Source organism: Arctopsyche grandis, chromosome 4, assembly GCF_051622035.1.
Source record: "Arctopsyche grandis isolate Sample6627 chromosome 4, ASM5162203v2, whole genome shotgun sequence".
NCBI classification, from domain to species: domain Eukaryota; kingdom Metazoa; phylum Arthropoda; class Insecta; order Trichoptera; family Hydropsychidae; genus Arctopsyche; species Arctopsyche grandis.
The window spans coordinates 36196255-36220701 of record NC_135358.1 but is presented as its reverse complement, the minus strand read 5'-3'; the positions used below and the strand labels follow the sequence as shown (position 1 = coordinate 36220701).

Below are 24447 nucleotides of genomic sequence, written 5' to 3'. Positions count from 1 at the left end.
TTACTAACTTTTTCCAAGGTTATATGTATTATAATATTAGTTTTTAGCACGTTGGTATTTGTACATAATCATGAGAGATCGCAAAAGATCACGTAGAATGAAAATTAACTTTTATTTATATTTAGATTTAACTTATTGTACAGAAATATTACAATTGTATACATTCATATACAGTACACTTTGGATTATCCGGGCTAATGCTGGGGAGGGAGGGAACGGATAATTGAAAAACACGGATAATCCGAATCATCAAATTTTGACTTGGTTTCGAGTATAATATCATATTAACAACACAAATTTTTGTTTCATAATTTTAATTCTCATTATTTATTAAGAAAAATGCTTATAGTTAAGCAGATGTGTGGCCGTTAGTACCTGTAGTTACGGTGACACGACAACTCGTTCACAGATTTTCCGTAAACCGAGGATGCGCTCCAGGCATTACGTATACGGCCATCTCTTTCTCACCCCGCCTGTTCACCAAGATCTCGTTTACTATGCCATTACGTATGCAGCCATCTCTTTCACAGACCGTCTGTTCACCGATAACAGACGGTCTGTTAAAGAGATGGCTGCATACGTAATGGCATAGTAAACGAGATCTTGGTGAAGAGACGGGGTGAGAAAGAGATGGCCGTATACGTAATGCCTGGAGCGCATCCTCGGTTTACGGAAAATCTGTGAACGAGATGTCAGGTAACCAGTTAGTACTACTGTTGCCAAAATATAAAAAAAATCTAGACAACCAGCCAGACGAAGCATTGAAGTTGTCTACTAATCCTAATTTTTCATGGACAAACTTGGCTGTTTCCATACACATTTGACCGCTAATTGGTATTTCTTCTGCTCATTTTTGATTTAACTATACGAGTATAGTTGCAACCAAATCTTCGTATCTTGACATTTTGATATTTTTTCGTTTCGAAGGACCTGCAGAACTCGCAATCTCTCGCGAACGCCTCTAACTTATTTTTTTTTGTTTAACTATATTTCGAACAGGTATATAAATCTGAAATATTTTCGAGTTAATAGCAAAGAAAAGAATTTCACATACAAAGTATTATAATTGATAATAATTAGACATACATACATATGTTCGAAAAAATCTGCTCTGAATACACGCACTTATTACTTCTTCGAAAGCGACTGAAAGAATTGCCGCAATAGTAAAAAATACACTTAAAAAGGGAACGAAAAACACTTCTGTGTAAGATCATTTATTTCAAATAACACGCATGTTTACGATCGCTATCAATCGGTGCGTCCCATTATCATATAAGAACAAAATTTAATTAATTTAAAAAAAATAATTTATTTATTTATTTTTACATATATACCAGGAAGGCCTTACAGGTAAACCCCAATGCGCCTTCCTGGCCAATTCAATGCAGCATTTTTATTACAAGTCGTTGAATTACGAGACGCTAAAAAACTCGCAAGTTAACGAGATATCTATGAATTGTACATACATTTTATTATGCTCAAATAGTGGTGACAGTAGGTAGGAAGGATTTTTAGCCAATTTTTAAACGGGAACCGTTTCAACAATGAAATCGGAGAAAATTGGCAAACTCTGATAGGAAACGATCGACCTGGAGTCACAAATATCCAAGTCTGACCAGCAGCACTACAGATGTACTCGGAAAAATTCTTTTCAATCGAGGTCAGCTCATGGGATCGAACCCGGCGCCTCTCGGTGTTAAACAGAAGCTTAACGACCGAGCTATGCTGCTGGCTAATTAATACTTTTCAAGCACGGATAATCGAGAGTACACTCTATGTACTCTGTATATTCGGGCCTGTGACGCCCCCCATCCGAATTATCTCGTCGTATAATTAATTTACAACATAACAATGTGATCGGACCGTTTTCCGTGCAAACAGCGATAATGATTGAGACGGGAAAACGTTGAAAATTTCAGTTTTGAAACGGACGAGGAAAATCTCGAGAGTCTGGTGTTTGTCTGTGTAGGCAATGTATAAACAAAGGAATGTGCAGTGGATACTCTCGAGGCTCTGACAACCGGTTTATGAGTTAAAATTAGTATGTTTTACCAAGACCGGCTCTTGCTGGCGTTTCTCTGAACCATACGGACGCGTCGATTAAAAAAGTCCAAGATGAAAACAGGAAAAAAAAAGACTTGGTTTGAATCGCGCTGACCGCTGATGGACGACCCCTGATTTTACGGTGACGTCATTCCGATCTCTGCATTATCCTTTTGGAATTCTTCTGACTTTACATTCACCGCTATTTATATATAACAAATTGGACTCCTTTTGTACTGCGGTTTATTTATCTAAAAGCACTTTTAAATAAATGATAAATTTTGGCGGTAAAAAATATCTCACTCTTCAATTTTATCATAATATTGTATATATATAGTTTTTCCTCATGGAGCTGATCCATATGAGTAATTTTTTGACATTACAAATAATTTAATATTTAAATAACTATTATGTACTGACATTATATTTCATATTCCAAAGTGATTCATAAGCTCAGTGGTTGCGGTTATGTTTAGCACCAAGAGATTGTTGGGTTCAATCCCAGGCTAGTCTTTAATATACTGCTGGTTAGACTTGGATGTCTGTGACTGTAAGTCGATCGTTTCTTATCAGAGTGTGGCAATTTATCTGATTTTCATTGTTGAAACGGCTATGTCACAAATATCTGAATTTGATTTATAATATGTACAAGTCGAATATTTGTGAGTCCAAGTCGATTTTGTCAACTTTATCTGATCATTGTTGAAACGTTTCCTTAAAATTGGAAAAAAAATCTTCCTACCTGCTGTCACAAATATTCTGTATTATGTATGTATGTACAATTTGTAAAAAATTATGTACAAGTCTAAAAATCTTAATGGATTAATTAATTAATTAATTTTTAATTTCGTGTTCTTTAGCTTCTCGAAATACAGTGATTTATATCATATAAATGCTGCGTTGTTTGTAATTAATTGTTCGGGAAGGCGCATTGGGGTCTTCCTGTGAAGCCTTCCTGGTATATATCTATGTAAAAAAATATTCATATAGGATGGTTTTTTTTAGTTGTATTTTTTTTTATATAATACAATTAATTCAAATGTATTGAATAATAGCGTACACGACAATTTGGCACTTGAGTTCTCGTTAGTATGATAGTTTGCGTGGATAGCTCTCGATAGATGGAATTTTCGGGTGCCCAATGTTCCGTTATCGAGATTTTAATGACGTGTGCGATATCGTTTTGTGCGGAATAATCACCGATCCATTGAATAATATTTACATTTTATAATATTCTATTAATTTCTAAGGCATGTTCTCTTTTTTTTTTTTTATATTTGTTACTACGACGTCAATTTTATTTATTTATTTTTCATTCTCGTTTATAAAATACAATATATTATATATATTTGAATAGCGAATGATTTTTTATTGCATTTCTACGAAGAAAGTATTTTGCTTTTAAAACATTTAAAAAGATGTGTGTATATAATTTTTGATAAAATTGTACCTTATTTTGTATGAATTAAAAATTAATATCTTGATAAAATAAATGAAATAAAAAAAAATCCAAATTTTCTATGTACTTATGCAAAATAAAATGAATTTAACTGTGCAAAAAATATAATATATTCTTAGAAAAACTGTGCTGACCAATACGGATAATTTCAAAGGTCATTATGACAACAAAGTTACTGAATTATTTGTTTTAGTCGACAATTTTACTCATATATAGGTAGGTATAAACCCAAATAATCCATTTTTAAAAATCTATACGAGTAACATTTTAGTCTTTTGTACATATCTACATATATGTGTGTATGTATCGGTTCTATGATTACATATGATCCACACAGTCACATTATTTGTTTTTTAAATGCTTTTTATTTTTACTAAATTATGTTCACAATACATCTTATATATATATTTTTTTTTAATAGCTACGGATCTACTGATCATTTTCTATTTTACAATTTTTATTTAATTTTGTTAGTTATCATAGTATTATATTATTCTAATGTTAATGTACAGCGTAATAGGAAAAAGAGCTCAATAACCTATTTACAATATTCACACACACATACACACACAGAAAACCAGTAGTAAATAAAAACAAAAACTTTAGTAAAAAAAATATATATAACCAATAGAAACCCAAGGCCACACTCATGTGGGCAATCTTTTTGTATGTATTCATTGGTATATGTGATGTTAATTAATAATATTTATCTGTGTTGATTTCAGGGTACGTCATTTCGTCGATCAGGTAGCCGCGGTATGGATCGTTTGAGGAGATCGTTCAGAGAGTCGTTTCGGCGGCGCAAAGGGGGTGATGGAGGCGGGATTGGTGGTGGCGGTGCTGGACCGGAGAGTGCCCGTCCTCACCAATGGCAAGCCGACGAGTCGTCGGTCCGTGCCGCCACCTGCGCATTTCCCGTTAAATACTTGGGATGCGTGGAGGTGTTTGAATCCCGTGGGATGCAAGTTTGCGAAGAGGCTCTAAAAGTCCTTAGGGTAATTATTTCTCGGTTATGTTTCAAATGCATGTTTTTAAAAGTTCGGATTGATATTGTTTGGTTTGTTTTTAGAATTCTAGAAGACGAGCGGTCAGGGCTATTCTTAACGTCAGCGGAGATGGATTACGTGTCGTCGAAGAAGACACAAAGGGGCTTATCGTCGATCAAACTATAGAAAAAGTGTCGTTTTGTGCACCGGATCGGAATCACGAACGTGGTTTTAGGTTTGTTTTATGCTATTTCAACCGGAATAAATTTGATCACTGAATAGAATGAATATTTTACAATAGCATTTGAATTATTGTTGTATAGATATATGTAAAGTAAATGTGGTTCTCATGAATTAAGTATGAGTTGTTAATGTAATTTTTTCCTTATATGTATGTATGCACGAGGGATATTTTTAATGTTGACCTTTTATTTTCTAGTTATATTTGTCGCGATGGAACAACGAGACGGTGGATGTGTCATGGATTTTTGGCATGTCGTGAACCTGGAGAGCGGTTGTCTCATGCTGTGGGTTGCGCTTTCGCTGCTTGTCTGGAGCGAAAGCAGCGCCGAGACAAGGACACTATTATAGCAGCCGAAATAACAAAATCACACACCAACAAAATTCTCGCAAATGGTATTTAGCATAAGCATCATTTTTATTATTATAATAATTCGTTTATTTGAAATTGTACAATTTTTAATGTTAAAATGTTTGTTTATAGGTGGAAATAAATCGGATAGATCTATGAGCATAGATAGTAATTGCAGTTCTTTGTCGTCGTCGGCATATTCTAATGCTACAATACCCAACATAGTTCCAGTAGCGGCTCGTCCTCCACCGCCTCCGAATCCTTTCGCCATAGAGCGTCCTCATGCTGCACCGCACATGTTAGAAAGACAAGGCTCTTTCAGAGGCTTTGCTCATCTCAATAATAAGTAAATCTTTTTATTTTCATAATGCATACTATAATATATAGGTAGATTATTTCACACGAAGTGTATGAATTTCACTAAAAACAGAAAGGACTGGATTGAATTTGTATGAAAAATAACCATTTTTACAAGGTCTTTATTAGTTCAATTTAAAATTATTATAAAAGAGGCCTAATATTGGACGAAAACATTTATTAAATTAGACTTTTACACACAACTTTTAGTATTTGTGTAATGCCGTCACATTTATATGTCGCCTGGACGTAATTTTTTTACAAACCTCCTTTACGTTTCACTTGCGATTACAATTCAGGAAAAAATTTGCCTCTTATCCGATCGTTTTCATACTTTGCCATATTGCTCATTTTGTTCATCAATATAAGTAAATGGATCCTCCGCCATTACGATAGAGATAAGATATCGTTTAAGACGCGTTTGAAGTTTGCAAATTTGAAATCTGGGTGACGTCAATGTAGTCTTTAGTTTTATACATAGATGGCGGTAGTAAAATAAAATTATTGGTAATTTTATTCAAAATAATTATTTATTCTAATGGAACCATCCCATATGAGTATTTTTCTAACATCAGCGACTTCATTAATCTTTTTTGCATACTATGTTATAAAAGAAAACCATAGAATTTAATAAGAATATAAAACAATATATTGCTTCTAATATGTTTTTTACCAAATTTTTCGAAACAGATTTGTTTGAGTTTAATTTACCATGTTTTTTTAGACTCATTTGCTTTTTTTTAAGCATGCTCGCTTTGACTGACAGTTTAAATATCATATTTAAAAACACATTACAATATTTTTAAACAATTCGAAATGACAAAGTATTATTATCAAAAATTGGCTACTTTGTGTGAAACATATGTGGGATTTAGTTTTATAAACTAGAAGAATTCACGTATGAATGATTGAGTTGGCATGCATGAGTAGATTGAAAGGTGCGGTTGGTAATATGTAATGCGACTGATAGATCGTTGTGGCTCTCTAAGTATTAAGCAATGTTTTAAATTGCTCGATGAGTGTCATTTCGCTGTGCAGGCTATTATATTTTTGAGAATTTGTCTAATGTTTGTATTGTAAATTTTCAGTTCACCTTTCAAAAGGCAAATGTCGCTGCGGATTAGCGACCTTCCGAGCAATTTGGAACGTCTCCGACCTAATCCGCTACAAACGCAACAGTCGCACCAGCCTGTTGCGACCATTTTACCTCTGTCGCCGCTTTCATCTGAGCCGACTATGGAGCCAGAAGATCAGGTCTCGGCTATGTGCCAGCAGTTGGCGCGCGGACTTCAACTGTTATCTGAAGAACCATTTACGGCGCCGCCGACGGTGCCAGTTTCGGCACCGCAAGACTTACCTGCCCCAGACCAATGGTTGGGTCGAATCGCGCGGGCTCCGCTACCTACGAGAGGTCCACCCCCTGTGACAAGAGCCCCTCCGCTCTCAGGTCGATCTCTCTCCCTCGGCGGAGATCCTTTCGATGCAGAATGGGCGGCTCCGCCACCGCGACCTACAAATCCATTCTTACAGCAAGCGTTGTAGGTTTACAATTGTCTAGAAAAATTATTTGACTATTTTTTCAACTCGGATGTGCCGACTTTGACTCTAATCTAATGTAGTATTATGCGACGATCTCAATCTGAAGGAAGAGTCAAACGGTTATGCCAGCACTCTTGAGTTCAGTAATTATTGGTACTTCATCTGTTTTTAATGGAACATACTAGAAGAGATGGCAAAATTTGTATGTGTGGTGTAATCGGAATGTTTGAAAAATTCAATGCTTTTGTTACTTCTAATGTTTCTAGAAGTTTCCTATGCTAACTTTGAATTGTTTAAGCTTGCCTCGTCGGTGTAATTTTTGTCTTTCGAATTACTGCATAAAAAAGGCAAAGTAAATTTACCAAAAAAAATAAAAGATGAGACTGGCTTTGCTAATCTTATGATCGACTGAATTCAAACATTTTTCGATTACATCTTATCTCGTATATAAATCGACTTTTCTATCGGTAAATCCACGAACAATTTTTATCGTTTAGCTTTTCTTGAATATTCTGTATGTGTGAAAATTTACAGTTTATTTGTATATGAAGTACTTATGATGTTTGAATCAATAATTAAATTATCTATTTATTTTTTATTTATATTTGGTAATATTATCAAATCAAATAGTATTAATCTAGTATGTTTCAATACACGCGTATATGAATATTATAATACATAATTCTGTTTGACAAAAACAAATTTGCCATGTGTAAGTTATTATACATATTTTTTGACAAATATTCTCTTCAGTATTATATTTTTGACTCTGGCTTTAGCTGGTTTTAATTGTTCAATTAGGGATTTACGTGATTGTCTCATTCGATAATAGTGTTAACTGATCTGGTTGCACATTTGTACTAATTATCATTACACCGACCCATTTACACGTCGTCGTCGGTGCCGAGCTCGATTAAGAAATAATGATAATTGAGCTCGAAGAAGATTACCATTACGATATTGCAATATTTAGACGATTGTTAAAAAATTAAAAGACACACAAGATTTAATAGCGATTCACACACAAGTAAATGAAAATTGATATATAGATTAGTTGACAGTTCGAATAGAGATGCTATTTTTAAACGCTATACATGTGCTTAGCTATAAGACCTAAATAAAATTGAAAAAAAAAGTATGTAACGGATCGCGGCACGTCTCGAGTATTACACCGAGTACTTATAACGTATTGTAATGGAGCCAGATCAGGTAGAATACGTGCACAAAACCAATTAATCGGACATCTGTTGAATGTTTCGTGGGATCATTAATTTTTGTCAGACCGCTGCGTCTGGCGTACTATACATATCTGCCGAATAGTTAATTAAATTAAAAAAATGTGTATTCGTTAAGGATAGGAATATCGCTATATATTTATTGCTCAATTGATAATGTGCATGCTCTTTGGAAAGTGTTTTTCATTTCCCTCTTTTTTGGGTGTGTAAAATTGTTTTATTAATTTTGCATCAATATCATTTTATTACATCTTTATGAATTTATATTTCATTTAATTCTCAGAAACGGCTTGCTTTCGACGGTTGAAGAAGACATAAATTGAACAACTAGTTGATAAGATCAGGGTGATGGTTTTAGCAAACTTTTGATCCTATGCAAGGTACTTTATAAGTATGCGTTTTTTTGATGCCGTCACGGTGACATATACCTACAAAGTGATATGTCGAATTTTAGATCTGTCGAACATGTGATTTTAGGAGACTGTAGATTGAAGATTAGTCGTCCAAAAATTCAGAATCATTCTTTCATATATCAATTCCTTCCAGAAAGTAATAGGAAACCACGGGAAAAGTACCCATCTTTGACTATATAGCATATATAACAAGCTTTAACACTTGCCTTGCTGTGCTGGACGCCAAACGTTCAGTCAAAAATGTGTTTTAATTTAAAATAATGCAAAATCTACGAGGTTGATTATTGTAATTAGCTATAAAAATCATTTTATCATATATTAAACGTCAAATAATATGAAATGAAAAACGCAAAGCTGTCATTCCAAGGCGGATATCATTCCCACACTGACCGTTGAGTGCGGCGTACTGAATTCCTATGCCTTATCGCATCTGTGAGGCACATATACAAAGGGCTTCCTGCGAAAATAATTACTTCTGTTGATATTGATCAATGTTTTCAATTCGCAATGACACAATTCAAATCGTAAAGGTTTTGACGAGGAATGTACAAAATATGAAGACCCTGAATTCAGTATATTTGGAGAAATACAATAAAACATAAGTCGTGGCCACTCGCTATCCATCACAGTGCGGCAAGTGTTAAAAAGATACAACGTTCTTATACAGAAGGGTGGGCGGTCTTATGGCCTCCTGAAATCATATACTGAAGTTTTCCGCACTACATATGAATGTTTAAGTATGGAATATTTTCATCTAGTGGAGTGGGTGGTCCTATAGCCTCCTAAAATTGTATGATTTTTACTATAATAGATACAAGTGCTTGAAACTTTACAAGTTATCACCTTTTTATTTGGTTAAAGCTTACTGTTGATGCAATAGGAACATTCCTATGTAGTGGCGTGGACGGTCCTATGGCCTCCTAAAACCATATGATAGTTTCTATGATATGTTAAGACTGTGAGTATGAGCCATCGAGACGGCCTCGGCCTGTCCTAATATTTTGGAATAATATATACTTGGCATCTTAGACTTGGCTTCGTTTTTATCACTCTGCCAACGACGTTTTTATCATATTGGTTGTAATTGTTTTAGTCTTTATCATATATATGTACATTGACAATTCTTTTAACGAGTGATTATTACAGTTTGCTAAGTTAGTATGTAAATAAAGTGATAACATTTTTTTTGTTGTGGTGATGTATTTTTGTCTGAATAGTGTTTTCCCTGTAAATATACACATATTTATATATTATTTAATATGATTTAATCATGCTTAGTTCGTTACTTGTGTATTTTGAGATACGATGGGCTTTTGTGCAATTCATCGCTGCATCGCTGAGTTCTCATCTCGGTGAAAATTCAGTTTGACTCGGTCGTGCTCTAAAACAGTGACTAAAAAAAAATAAATAAATATCCACATCGATCGTCAATGTGTAATCGTGGTAGATCAAAATCTGTCGAGACATACCTGGGTTAGTCCCAACGAGTTGAAATTGTTATTATATCGTTTCGTCACCTGATATACTTATTCCAGTGTTGATTGACCCCTTAATGTTAATAATGTGTTATGTAATTTAAAAAAAACAACTAATAGTATATTTTTTTATGAATATTCACAATTTTGCGATTATGAATTACACAATTGTTTTTAATTTTTTTTATGTACTTAATTTTTGTCGTTATTTTACGAGCGTTTATCGATAAATATATATATATTATATACTAGTGAATGTTTAAAATGTTATTTAAGTAATGTTGTGATAAATTTTGGCATATTTTTATTTTGTAAGTTGCCAATAAATGTCGGTTAAGTGCCTCTTGGTATTATAAGGATTGTGTCACGTTTCACGGATTGAGAGACGAGTGTTTAGCGAGCACTTGTAATCATTTTTTTAATTTGTACATACACAAGCATACATACACGTATATATACAGACATAATATGAATTTGTTGACTTTCTTTATTAAAGTCTATTGAGCGTTTTTTTTTTTTTTTGTTTTTATAACCAAAATTGTAGTCGTAAGTTTATTATATAATATATTTATATATATAATAAATTGTGCTGTACTTAAGAGTGGGCACGCTGCACCCTGTAGCTTCCGCCACACGCATGCGACTGTCTTAAAAATTTTTGTAAAACAATTCATTTATACTTTGTATATATACATTATATAGTAGATATATATCATGTATATAATATTGTTATTTAAAATGGTAGTTTTCATTGTAAAGTTATTATATATAAATATATCGTGCAAATCTAATTTCTGTTATTGGTAAAAAAATATTAATATTGAAAAGGCTACGTTACTTATCGTCCACATTGTACTTGAGAATTACATATATGATATGCAAGTGTTTCTTATAAATTTGCGACATGGCCTTTGAATATTTTTCGAGACTGCATATCCGTACGGAGTCGTTGGTGAGTTTGGTTTGAGTTAAAGGTGTCGCATTTGAGCTATTCCGTACGCGTATGCCAGTCGACATGTATTTATATGATCCTACATCCAATATGACATGTAATTAAATACCAAATATATGTATTATATCCTGAATTAAAAATATTATCTGTTTAATTTTGTGTTTTATTTTTTTTGCTTGACTGATAAACGGTGGCTTAATAATGGCTTAAAATATCAAATTCATCAAACTCTCCCGCTCACTGAACAGAAGAATGGATTTTTAGTCATTTTATGTACAAAAAGCAAATAAGATTTAGGTCGAAAATACACTGAGTGGTATGGGACGTCACGTCCCTGGTTTGTAAACGGTGGGTGTTCCTCAAAACGAATTCGGGTGTAGTTGCACGTGCATAATGCATGTGTTTGGGAGGTCGCACGTGTACGCACATCCATATGCAACTGACAAGTTTCTCCTACATTTCTTCAAATATGGGATTCACCGTTATCAATTACTCTCAAGCAAGGATAAAATATCACCGAAAACACTCCAGGGGGAGATTTTTCGAGACTGCGCACCATATATATGGGTTAGGGTGCTGCATTTTTTCGTATGTTTTAAAGTATGTAGTGTTTTCGTCCTAACAATGTTCCACAAACTATATATGTTCATAATATATAGAGACACGTATTTTGGGCATTTTGCTATTAATGCTAAAATTTGGAATAGATGCTAAATTCGTAAAATATGCGAATAGATGCTAAAATAACAAACATCAAAGTGAAATTTGCATAAAATTAATAGACAATTTATGTAAAAGGGTCTTCCTATCCCTTTGTTCATTTATTATGTGAAGAAATTGAGGGGATAAAACAGAGCTTGCAGTTTACCATAGACAGTGTTTTTCCTGTCGAAACCAAGCAACTACTTTTGTCTACTACTGTAAACAAAAGAAGACAGTTGGAGCTGTGTATCCAAAAGGCTGCTCAACAAAGCGTCTTAAAACTAGACTCGCACTCAAGACTAAATGAGACAAATCTATTCCTCCAAACATTGAGTAAACTATTCAATCCATCTGTGGCAGGTACAAAATCTAATCTATTAATGTTAAAGAAACAGTTTTGTTTTTTAGAAACCTGCCATTGTTTAATGTATTAACAGAGGCTCAATGTTTGGAAGGATATCAGCACTTTTTTAGACAATTAATTGAGAGTATAAAAAGTGAATGCACGCCGGATATAATGCTATTATTGATGGCAACAAAAATGAAATATGAAGAGTTTGATTGTGCAGCTCTAAAATCTATTTGGTGTCCCGTCAATAGTGTGGATGCTGGAAGGTATTTTAGTAAATACAATATAATTGTTACCGATCGTCGCACGAATCTCAAAAAATAATCTGTAGAAATATGCTTCATGTTGTGTTTTAATAAATTTTAATTGGTATTATACTTTTATATTCATATTTTTTGTCTTTGTATTTTTACTAACCTCTTATTATATTCATGTTTTTTCATTGTAATTTTAATTCCAAAACATTTTTAAATTTTTCTATTTATTTTTAATTGTTGTGTTATCTTTAAATTGTATATATGTATATACATTTTATTAAAATTCATTGAAATTTTTTATTATTTGAAATTAAACTCTTCATAAAAATAGATGCTAAAATTGAACATTTTTAATGCCCTAAAACGCCAAAATGCAAAATGAAAATGATAAAATTGACAAAAATATTATACATGCCCAAAATACGGGTCTCTAATAATATGTATATTACATCTGGTTCTGACAGTTTTTTCCTATATTTTTATTTTTATTTATCTTTTAACTTTTATAGCTAATCTTTAATATTTTATTTATTTTATTTTTATTTTATTTTATTAATTGAAAAATCAACAGACAGGATGTACAGAGATAGGTATAAAAAAAACAAAAAGTAAATAAATAATATATGTAACATCCGAGTCCAATAATAGATTTTTACAAAAATGAAAAAGATAAATATAAGGAAAACAAATTAAAAAGTAAAGAATAAAGGCATGACAAAATATGTAGTACATTGCATAATTAAACTATAGTATTAAAATATTTGGAAAAGGTTATAAGATAGAATATAAGAAGAAATTGAAATTTACAAATATAAAAAACAAATGAAAAAGGTAAATACAAAATATCTAGCAGTATTAAAGATTAGCACGGGATCGAACCTGGTAGCCTCTCGGTGCTAAACATAAACGCAACTACTGGAGCCATACTGCTGGCTAATGAAACTATGTATGTCGAGGATTTTAGTTAATTTTAGCATGTTTATTGGAGAATAATATCAATGATGTTGTTCAACCTTGGGTGGGAGATGGATTAGAAGACAAATAAATTAATGCACTTTTAATGGATGTTTATTTTTATTTTAGTTTACAGGTCAGTCACAACATAAATATAAACACACTAGACTATAAAAATAAGGTTAGAAGAAATGTATGGCTGACATTATTTTTAATAACATGGAATGAAAGTGAGAGACTAGTCTGGTTTTAAAATTAATATATTATAATAAAAATAAAAGCGACAAACAAATTGTTAGTTTGTGATTATGTATACAAATCGTACAGGAACGGTTTTAAAATATTTCAATATAAAAAATATATAAAAATCAACAAATATAATATGAATACAATTACATATATACGTACAACTTTGATATGCAAACTATCGTTCGTTTCGAAACACTATTAAAATATGGCGATGCGAAATTTCCACTGGCACATTCGAAATAAATTTACAGAGTGCACTAAAAATGTAAAAAAACATAAAAAGAAAATAAGCTTTCGTATAATACATAGTCTTTCCGTCGAGTAAAAAGAATACTGTCGTACGTTTTGTACTGTTCTACGTAATACAGTTAATAAATTTGAGGTATCCTTCCTATTTTATATAATATAAAATTATTATCAATTACATAGTTAATAAATATTTAACGAGTTACTCATATTCTGCAGTACATATGAAACTATATATGTATAATATAATACGAATTATTAGTATATATAATGAATATATTGGGGTATTACATTAAAATGCGTGACTGTGACATTTGAATATGAGCATAAATATTATGAGCAAACGTTACACGATTTAAAAATGCACTTGGTATGTATATATATATATATACAAAATTTAATTTATTGCAATTGAACAAATATTTGAGCATAGACATACATACATAGAGGTGTTTTGAAATGTTAATGATATAAAAAAAAATCAATAGAAAGGACATAATAAATCTAATATTCTATGTACCCAACTATGAGCAGGATTAACTCTATGTATATATGTATGTATTTAGAGCGTCCTCAATGTGAGCAAAAATATTGTAAGTTAAAATTTGGCAAATTGTCGGGTGTAAAAAATTCGTTAATTATCATTTAAATAATATGTTTGTTCTTAAAAATCACAAATGCAATATAAGTATTATACTAAAATAAATTATGCAAAAGGAAAATATTATTAATACATATTTGTGCATATGCTAAGGAATAAATCAATATGTGAATAAAATAATATTGAGCGCAGAACCAAAAAGGCTAAAATTCTATTATTAAAATAAATGCTTTAAGTGTAACCGAAGCTGTAGTGACACAGTGACAGTTCATCAAACAAGACCTGGCCCAGGACGAGAACATATGTATGTCAAATCAGACTCAAACCACCACCGACTAATTGTGACGAGCATAGCAGAGCTTGAGTTTGATTCATCATATGTCGTCTAAATTGACAGCCCTAGGAGCAGGCCTGCTCTAGCTGTTAGCATCGGTGTAAGGGCGAAATCACACAGAGAAGAACGGCACGTCGTGTGCATGGCCTCCTACATTTCTTCAAATACGGGATACACCATTATGGATTCCTGTCAAGCGAGGATACAATTTTGGGGCGGGGCATTAATATGTGCAAGGCACGGCCCATTTTTTATCTAAAAAAAAAAACCACGTGCCACGTGCATCACTGTGTGTTTTCGCCTTAAAATACAGATAAACCTTACAATAAAATTCCATGTTGAGATTCAACTATACAGAAACAAAATCAATTCGATTTACATAAGATACAGTTTAAATAAACAATATATATATAAATAGTTATATTTCAATTGCATTAACTATAAATAAAGTAGACTTTCTATAGAAAACGTCAACAATCACAGAATTTATAAATATTAATTTAAAATATACACACACACACACACACAAACGTACATATACAAAAAAAAAAAGTTTTCTCACTTGATTACAACAAAATAAAAACAATTCAAACAAAAATACAATTTTGACTAACTAAAATCTGACTACACGTACATATAAATATAAAAATACAAAAATGCAAGATTCAGAAATGGCAAGGTTTTGTTCTATTGACTCGTGAGATAATGGCGTGGTATCGAGAATGGATAATAATATTATATGTATATAAAATATATGCATTTTTTTTTCTTGAATTACACTGAGCAACAAAAAAAATTACCAGAGCGGAGACTAACCAATCTTTACTAAGTTTGACCTACTGAATTCGAATATGATATTGATTTTTGTTGGTTAGTGATCGTTTACGAGATATGAACGTTTAAAAAATGTGCGATTTTTACAGTTTTTTGGATTTTGCGGTCTGTAACTCAAAATTTAGTATAGCTGTGCTCAAAGTGAGTATTGGAATCAATAGTCGGATGTTTTTCCTAATGATTGTGATATTTCATTGCTTTAAAATACTTATAATTAATTGTCTAGCTAATTTTAAAAGTCAAAAATATATATTTTTTTACGGATTTTTTCTCCATGCTATTTTGCATTTATTTGACAATTTTTTTTATTTCACCACGTTTATAAGGATTGGTTTTCTATCTCAATATTTTTTTTTTATCTAAACGTACTAACTCGAGCGGTAGTTGCAATTTAAATGCTTTCGTCGTGTATACGTTTGTAACGCGAAATGTGTTTTGTGCAAGCGAGATGGCATGTAATCCACAATGAAATATCACAATCAATAGGAAAAATATCTGACTATTGATTCCAATACTCACTTTGAGCGTAACAATACTAGATTTTGAGTTGAAGAATGCAAAAGCCAAAAAACTGTAAAAATCGCGCATTTTTTTAAACGCTCATATCTCGTAAACGGTCACCAACCAATAAAAATCATTATCATATTCGAATTCAGTGGGTCAAAGTTAGTACAGATTTTGGTTAGTCTCCACTTTGGTAACTCAAAAACTTGATTTTTTGTTGCTCAGTGTTATCAAACACTCTTACAATAGAAACGTGCACACTTTGGCATCGACTTATTGCTCTGAAAATCCACATAAAATAGGATTCAAAATATATTTAGAGGATACAAATGTTCCTGAGAGCAGTTTCGACACATGGCTCTCTAGACGTGTATACTACGTATGTATGGTAAAACGCGTCTAGATTGACTAATAGGCATTAGAAATGGCGTGAGGACGAGATATGTAGATTAAGTACAAAAATGTTACCGTAAAAATTGTTCGCTGTTTACAAAAATGTGTCCTAGGAAAAAATTTGTAATTTATACTATCTACGTATGCTAAATTTGTATTTGGAGGATATATATTTATGAATATATATTGAAGGGGTGAGTGTTGTTGCCCTCTATGTTGTTGGATTAGGCGGTGCTCGAGTCGACTTGGGCACCCGTCACGACGTGCAACAGCGAGTTGCCGTTTTGCATCTTGGTGATGTTCTCGCCGACGAGGGACGCCAGAGAATTGCACAGCTTGCGGTAGTTCTGTTCGAGAGCTTCCTGGTATTCGATCTGATCGGACGAAATCACTTTGCTGTTGATTTGAAGCGCAGTCTGACAAACCAACAGAAAGTCTCTGCAAGGAAAAAAAAAATTAAATACAATAAAAATCACATCTTTTGTTTTGAATTAGGTATAGAAGAATAATTCACCTGAATATGTCTTTCAATTGTTTCACTTTTTCGTCGGGATACGAACTTTTAATGGCCGGGTCTAAAAATGCTGACGCGTACGCCAAAGGCCCGGCGTTCACCTGAACACATATACTACCTTGAAGCCTGGAATTAATTAAATAGTTCAACGTTATTTTAAATCTAAAATAATATAAAACAACTAGTGGCGTGTGTGCATTGGGTAAAATATCGCAATTCCGATCAACGGAATTTTTTTACATAGATATACACCAGGAAGGCCTGACAGTTAGACTCCAATGCGCCTTCCTAGACAATTAATTACAAACATTGCCGTATTTTTATTACACAACCCACTGTATTTTGAAGAACAATGAATTGATCCATAAAGACATTATGGTTTTAGACTTGTATATATTGTACATATCAATTCATATTTTTGTGACAGCGGGTAGGATGATTTTTGCCAATATGATGTAGGAACCGTTTCAACAATGAAAATCAGAAAAATTGGCAAGAACTCTGATAAGAAACGAACGACCTGGAGTCATAAACCAAGGTCTGGCCAGCAGCGGGACTCTAGTGGGATTCAAACCCGTTCGAAAGCAAAATATGCTCACCACTAGTTCACGCTGCTGGTTATACATATGACGATGACGCTCAGCATTGAGTAAACGAGAAAGAAGAACATGAAAACCATCAAACAGAGTGATGAAGTCATTAAAATGGATAATCTGTAAGGTTCAAATGTTAGCATAGTCTTACACGATAAAAGTGAATGAGAGATTGCACGTTAATAGTGAATCACCAAGTGGAAATGTTTCAGTTTTCTTAAGACGATAGTAATTTTTTTATTATGACAACACATACCAGGATGGCATTACAGGCAACCCCAATGCGCCTTCCTGGCCAATTACAAATATTGCAGCATTTTTCATTATATAAGTAACTGAATTATGAAAACTCGCAAATCAATGAGACATCTATCAAATCGTACACAAACTTATTTATTGCACATTAATCAAACACAAATTATTGGTGACATATTGTATATTAACCAGCAGCGTGGTCTAGTGGTGAATGTTGAATTATTTCGTACTTGATGTTACGAGTTCGATTCCCGCTCGAAGTCTCGCTGTTGGCCAGACCTTGGTTTGTCGAGGTAGATCGTTTCTTATCAGATTTTGCTAATTTTTCTGATTTTCATTGAAACGATTCCTGTAAAATTGGCGTTTCCTTCCCAATTTTCTGTTGCGAACCTTTAGTTATTGTTATATCTTAGGTTTCGCCATATTGCTCACCATAGATGTCTCTGTGGTTGTTTATCGAATATGAAATTCGTATTGTTACATGAAAGTTATTCATCGTTATTTATCGTATTAATACGATGTTTGTAATATCTGTCCATGGATGTCAGATATTGTTTAGATTTACATGTATCTATGTAATAATTATGTGGACTGGGAAGGCGCATTTGGGGTTTACCTGTTAAGACCTGGTATATTTGTATATATGTATGTAAAAAATAAAAATAAATAAATAAAAAATAAATAAATATATAGGAAGGATTTTTGGCCAATTTTTACCGGGAACCGTTTCAACAATGAAATCAGAGAAAATTGGCAAACTCTGATAGGAAACGATCTACCTGGAGTCACAAATTCAGGTCTCTGAAAAATTCATTTTCACTCGAGGCCAGGCCCTGGGATCGAACCCGCCACCTCACGACGCTGAGCAGAAGCTTAACAACCGAGCTATGCTGCTGGCTAATTGAGCAAGAAGGCATATGTAACGAAATATGTAAAAAGTATGCTAGTAATGTGAGCAAGAAGGCATATAAAATGCGTTTGGATTAATTTTATACCCATATACTCATGCTTGGAAGCTCAGGGCAATAAAAACGACATCTATTTATAAAATTTATTACTTTAAGATCTCTCTCTCTCCACTATCTCTCGCAAACAACGAGAATATGAGTTGCAACAGTTTCTTCATACCCAAAACTATGAACACCAAAATACACAGTTGCATACCTTCGTATTGTATTGCATGGTTTAGTATCGTGGCTTGCATTAGCCCGCTAATGATAAGTACACACCTCAATTGTAATTTTTTGAGATCGCAAGTTTTAGCATTGACAGTTTCGTTCAGCTCGTGCACCCGATTCTGCATCTCTTCCAGCGCAACCTCGATGGGATTCTTTTCCTCGACATGCGTATCACTGACGACAATACGTTTCTTTACATACGGGAAAGAAGATTCAGCTGAAACAACAAACCGATCCACAATTAAACAATGCAATCAACAGCATATGCATATTATGATGCATAAAAGACAATCACTTGTGAGAATCGTCTGTCTCTTCCACTGTTCACCGACATTGCCGTGGGCACGGCCGTCTTTGGTGAACGGAGTCTCGTACATGAAACGTCTCACATCATGATTCTTTTCGAACTCAGTGAGCCTTTCTTGAGCCAACTCGGAACAGTCAAAGTGAGGCTGCACCGAAGTCACTTGAATATAAGCATAACGCTTATCCAGATCAGTTGCTACTACCTGAAAAAGATAAACACAACAAATTTTGAAGCATTGCCATATGTAACTGTATGTATATTATCAATGTGTAAATATACCAACTTTCACTTGCAAAACATCTTTATTGAATAAACTAATCGTGTATATGTATGTATGCTTGTCTATAAAGAAAATTACAAATTACCGGTGCAGAGTCCATGATCATTTTAACGACTTCAGGTCCAAACTTTTGCTCGTAGAGTTTACACAACCGTTCCGATATTTCACTAAGAGAAGTCAGTTTAAGTTCCTTGTATATGTATTCGACGCCGTCTTCGTCTTCGAAGTATGCGTGACCGAAGAAGACTACGCGGTAAAATCGACCCAGAAGACGTTTGCCAGTGTTTTTCAATTCCAGCACTTTGGTGTAGGCTTCGGTTAAGTGTTGGTAGCACCGGGTGAGGGCTTCGAAATTTCTCATCTTCTCGTGAATAGGCAGGATCAGCCGGTACAGAGGTCCCAGCAATTCGTAGCGTTCGGCTTTGTCGACAAACACAGCGCACAGTTCCATCTGCTCTAGGAGTCCAAACTCGGTATACTGGACGTCGACCATGCCTGAAAGAGACGATTTAAGTTTTAGAATATTGTATATTACTACATATGTATCTTTATTGGTGTGGAGTAGATGAGCTAGGTAATTTATTTATTTAAGTGTAAGTTGCATTACAGGAGTCACTAATGCGCCACAACCATTGAAGTAGAATGGGTAGAAGCGCTCTTAGCTTACAAAAATGTTGCTACAAAAACTCCGTTCAAACGGAGATTTCGGCTGTTTTGCTCAGTTTATTGTTAATCTCTGTAGCAGTAGGATCTCTTTGAAATAGGCTCTACTAGTGAAATTGTGTGGTAGTATTAGTTCGACAAAGTCCGAACATCTGTATGTGCCCGTGCGTCCCTGAACGTCAAGGGACGATCACTTCCACGAATTTTTTTCCTCACTCTTTTGTCTCTCTTCTGACTTTCCGTCTCTCTCTTCGATGGCTCGCTTTTAAGCGATTCTTTTGTTAGGAATAACTATTCTATACATTATACTTCAATGGCCACAACGGTCGAAAAAATACATAGATGAAAAAAATAAAAATATATTGTATACACACACAAAAAATACATTTATATGTACATAATCATAAAAAAACTTGAGCATTATAATAATAGCAGATTAAGTAAAAATATCAAATAATAACATACAATGTAGGGAATGTTTTGCACTTATGGCCAGCACCAATATATAAGAACCAGCCACAAATAGAAAACATCCCTGCAAGGCCCAAATGGAAGTGAGAAGATCAAAATTTCACTCATACATCACATTCAATTACATGTTTACTTGATTTTTTTTATAAAATAAAACTAAATTATCGGCAATAAATTAGTTCGACACTCAAATAAGTACCAGATGAAAATAAATCTTTCCAAATAAAACGATATTTATGTGAAAGTGACATCATTTCAACATTTTTAAGGGGGGGGGGGGGGGTGGGGGGTGGCACAAGTTGGCTTTTTGAAAGAAGCTTCTGATCGACATGTTAAATTTGTTGCAGTTTCTCCTGACCTACACTTTAGTAACGAATAATCGAATTGATTAAGATTCATAATATTTCAAATGACACGCATGGGGGTGAGGGGGGAAAATCAACCCCCTTCTGTGAACCCCTAAATAACAGAATAAATCCCAGTTTTTAAATATCGACAAGTTTCTCCCGCATTGTTTTCAAATATGGGAGTCACTCTCTGACCTACGCCAATACAAGAGGTCACCGGGTTCGATCCCGTGAGTTGACCTCGATTGAAAAGAATTTATTCCGAGTAAATTATCTGTGATGCTGCTGGCCAGACTTGGATACATGTGACTCCAAGTCGATCGTTTCCTATCAGAGTTTGCCAATATTTCTGATGTCATTGTTGAAACGGTTCCTCCATTAAATAGGTTAAAAACCCATCCTACCCACGATATCACCACTATTTGAGTATGATCTATGTACAAAATTCATAGATGTCTCGTTAATTCAGCGACTTATGTAATAAAAATGCTGCATTGTTTGTAATTGGCCAGGAATCGTCATACTAGTACGAGCTTTTAGCTCGCAATTTTACCGATTTAAAATTCAGCACACTTCCAATTAACACTTTTAAAACGAAAACAAAAAATATTTTGGCCAGAACACTATCCCAATAAACATGTTTCAATAGAAAATACTAAATATGAAATAGTATTAACTGTGGGAAAAAATCCCAAGTGAAAATACGTACTTTTGACTTTTGATTTGAACTGGACGACTACTTAGAGAGATTTGAAAGCTGAAAAGTACTACAAAGGAAAGATAAAATACCCGACTATAGATTCCAATATTCATTTTGAACAGGAAATTGACAGATTTTGAGACATCGACCGAACAACACCAAGATATAGAAAAATCGCGCGATTTAAAAAACACATATATCTCCGAATCTCGAGCCAATCAATATTTTTTATTACTAGATTCGTGTTCACTGGGCATAGATCTATAAGAAAAGTCATATCTCGTCTCTGAACCAAAAAAAAGGCGTCATTTGTCGAACAGTGTAAATATGTAAGAGTTCTTCAGTCACACTATCCTGAGATCAATAAGGGCGAAAGCACAGCGGTGCACCTGGCACGTGTTTTTTTTAGATACCTTTAAACATGCGAAAAAAATGGGCCGTCCAGCACGCCCCGCCCCAAATTGATTCTCTGGGGTGTGTTCGGTCAAATTGTATCCTTGTATTTTTCTTTGCTTGACAGTGATCGATAACGGTGTATCCCATATTTGAAGAAATGTAAGATACCACCCACAGCGGGGAGCCATGCACACGATGTGCCGTTCATCGCTGTGTGTTTTCGCCCTAACGCTATGACCAGTTCCAAGTTCTCAGTTTTCACAATAACAATTTAGTCAACAGTGTATAGTATTTCGAAACCCAAACAAAGTCCAGACGATAATAAATCTTATCACAGAGAGAGAGAGAGAGTTCCTTAACGACTTTCAATTGAAAACAATAACGAAACGAATCCCCGTATACATAGGTACAATAGGGTTAGCCCAACCAAAACTAGCATGCACCTTGACCATTAATATCTGCCAAGATCAAATTTTGTATGGAATAATCAGACCAGATACATTAACCCTTTGAGTGCTGACGTCTTTTATGTCAAAAGCCCGCCACGCTGAAAATTTCGCCAACATTTCCAACTATAATTATTTCGAAATTCAATAGAAAGCAAGTATAAAAATTGTAACTAATCCAAACAAACCCTAGATCACTAACCTCGATAGCTACCGCTGAGGATTTCGAGTTTTGTAAAAGTGTGTTTAGACTCTGTAATATATCTTACAACGAAATAAGTCTATAAATGAATGTATTTTCCAAAACTAGTTCCAACGTCTTGATTGTTGTTAAAATGTAGTGCTCACAATCTAAAATACTCAGCAATTAGGGAATTCCATCTGGAAATTCTGCTATGGTTATAAATTCAGAAATTCCGGTGTTAACAGTCTACAGTAAACGTTGAAAAATAAATGACACGGATTATACAACCCATGTTCAATGCATTTTTTTTTCAATGCTACCTGGAAATACTTAGCGGGAATTATTCTTGTTTACTTTGTACATGCTCAATATACAACGCCTATCGGCGATGGTCAGCATTCAAAGGGTTAAAGCAAAAATGTGACTTTCCAACTCAATTTACTAGTCGAGTGACGTTTTCACGAAAACCTAACCTTTCCACCTAGCCTGGAACCAACTTATAGTTGAACTGTATTTTCATTTGTATATTTTTTGACCAGTTGGAATGTAATTCGCCATAAGAATCGACTTACGTGGGTTATACGGAATATATTCCATCCAGTCAAAATATAATACAACTAAAAATACACTTCAACTATGTTTAACGGTAGTTGGCACCAGGTTAGACGGAATATATTCCATACATTATTTTTTCAATGCTACCTGGAAGGTAATTGGATTATTAGTCACATTGCGATCGCCCAAATGAAAATTTTTGCCATGAAAATCATGAATACGGAATATTTGGCACTCGAGTTCTCGTTATTATGATAGTCATAATAACGAGAATATGCCAGATGTTCCGTTATAGAGATTTTAGTGACTTTTGGGCGAGCGCTTTGTGACCAATAATCACCGAACCACATAGAAAGACTTAGCGGGTAGTATTCTTGTTTATTTATTTACTAAGGTAAAAACAATCACATACAATTATTTAATAAGCACGAATAATCAAACAGACCTAAATTACGATACATTTTAACAATCTTATAAATAAATGGCAGTCGAAATTAAACAATATACTTAATAACTATGAAATAATAACAATTTATGTACTTAATAACTAGTGGCCGGCCCCTCCGCGCCGTTTATTGTTTAATTGTTGTAAATGCTTTGTTAAAGGTTCGCCCAACCTTTTTTTTGTACTCTAGCTTTGTAAATAGAGCCAAACCGCCCCGATTCCTGGAAAAAGCACGGTCTCTATCCGCAGTCTATTAATAACTATGAAATAATAACAATATACTTGAAAAGTATCGTAACCTGTGCACCGCGGTAATATGTGTTCCCCGAACAGCATTTCTGCCAAATGCGTGCAAGTGAGATCGCGTGTGAAGGAGAAAACCGATGTTAGTTAGTCCCTATGCATATACGGAATAACTAGCGACTGCCGATCAAGTATATATGTATGTACATACGTAGCTGACAAATTCTACGCGTCGTAAACAACGTGTGCCGCGAATATCCAGAGGTTACGATGCTCTGCTATAAACTACTTTGTACATGCTCAAAATACAACGCCTATCGGCGTTTTTCAGGCTCACGGACTTGTTGGCAAAACGCCTATCGGCGTTGGTCAGCATTCAGAGGGTTAAAAACC

The 24447-nt window shown here is 34.0% G+C and overlaps 2 protein-coding genes across 5 annotated transcripts in view; one reads left to right on the top strand and one right to left on the bottom strand.

Annotated features, from left to right (window-relative positions):
- Positions 1 to 10551, top strand: part of numb (NUMB endocytic adaptor protein) — a 43164-nt gene extending 32613 nt beyond the window's left edge. The window contains exons 2-6 of one of the 4 annotated variants that reach the window (XM_077429951.1): positions 4231 to 4500; positions 4575 to 4726; positions 4931 to 5127; positions 5216 to 5429; positions 6529 to 10551. In XM_077429951.1, the coding sequence (XP_077286077.1) occupies positions 4231 to 4500; positions 4575 to 4726; positions 4931 to 5127; positions 5216 to 5429; positions 6529 to 6982 (1287 nt within the window). In that variant the 3' untranslated portion in view covers positions 6983 to 10551. The remainder of the gene's footprint in view (positions 1 to 4230; positions 4501 to 4574; positions 4727 to 4930; positions 5128 to 5215; positions 5430 to 6528) is intronic. The other 3 variants (XM_077429953.1, XM_077429954.1, XM_077429955.1) reach the window with 3 other exon arrangements.
- Positions 10552 to 15517: 4966 nt separating this feature from the next.
- Positions 15518 to 24447, bottom strand: part of Ziz (dedicator of cytokinesis protein Ziz) — a 42592-nt gene continuing 33662 nt past the window's right edge. The window contains exons 28-32 of the mRNA XM_077429941.1: positions 19690 to 20099; positions 19313 to 19526; positions 19069 to 19234; positions 16992 to 17117; positions 15518 to 16915 (exon numbers count right to left, since the gene is read on the bottom strand). Of these exons, the coding sequence (XP_077286067.1) occupies positions 16702 to 16915; positions 16992 to 17117; positions 19069 to 19234; positions 19313 to 19526; positions 19690 to 20099 (1130 nt within the window). The 3' untranslated portion in view covers positions 15518 to 16701. The remainder of the gene's footprint in view (positions 16916 to 16991; positions 17118 to 19068; positions 19235 to 19312; positions 19527 to 19689; positions 20100 to 24447) is intronic.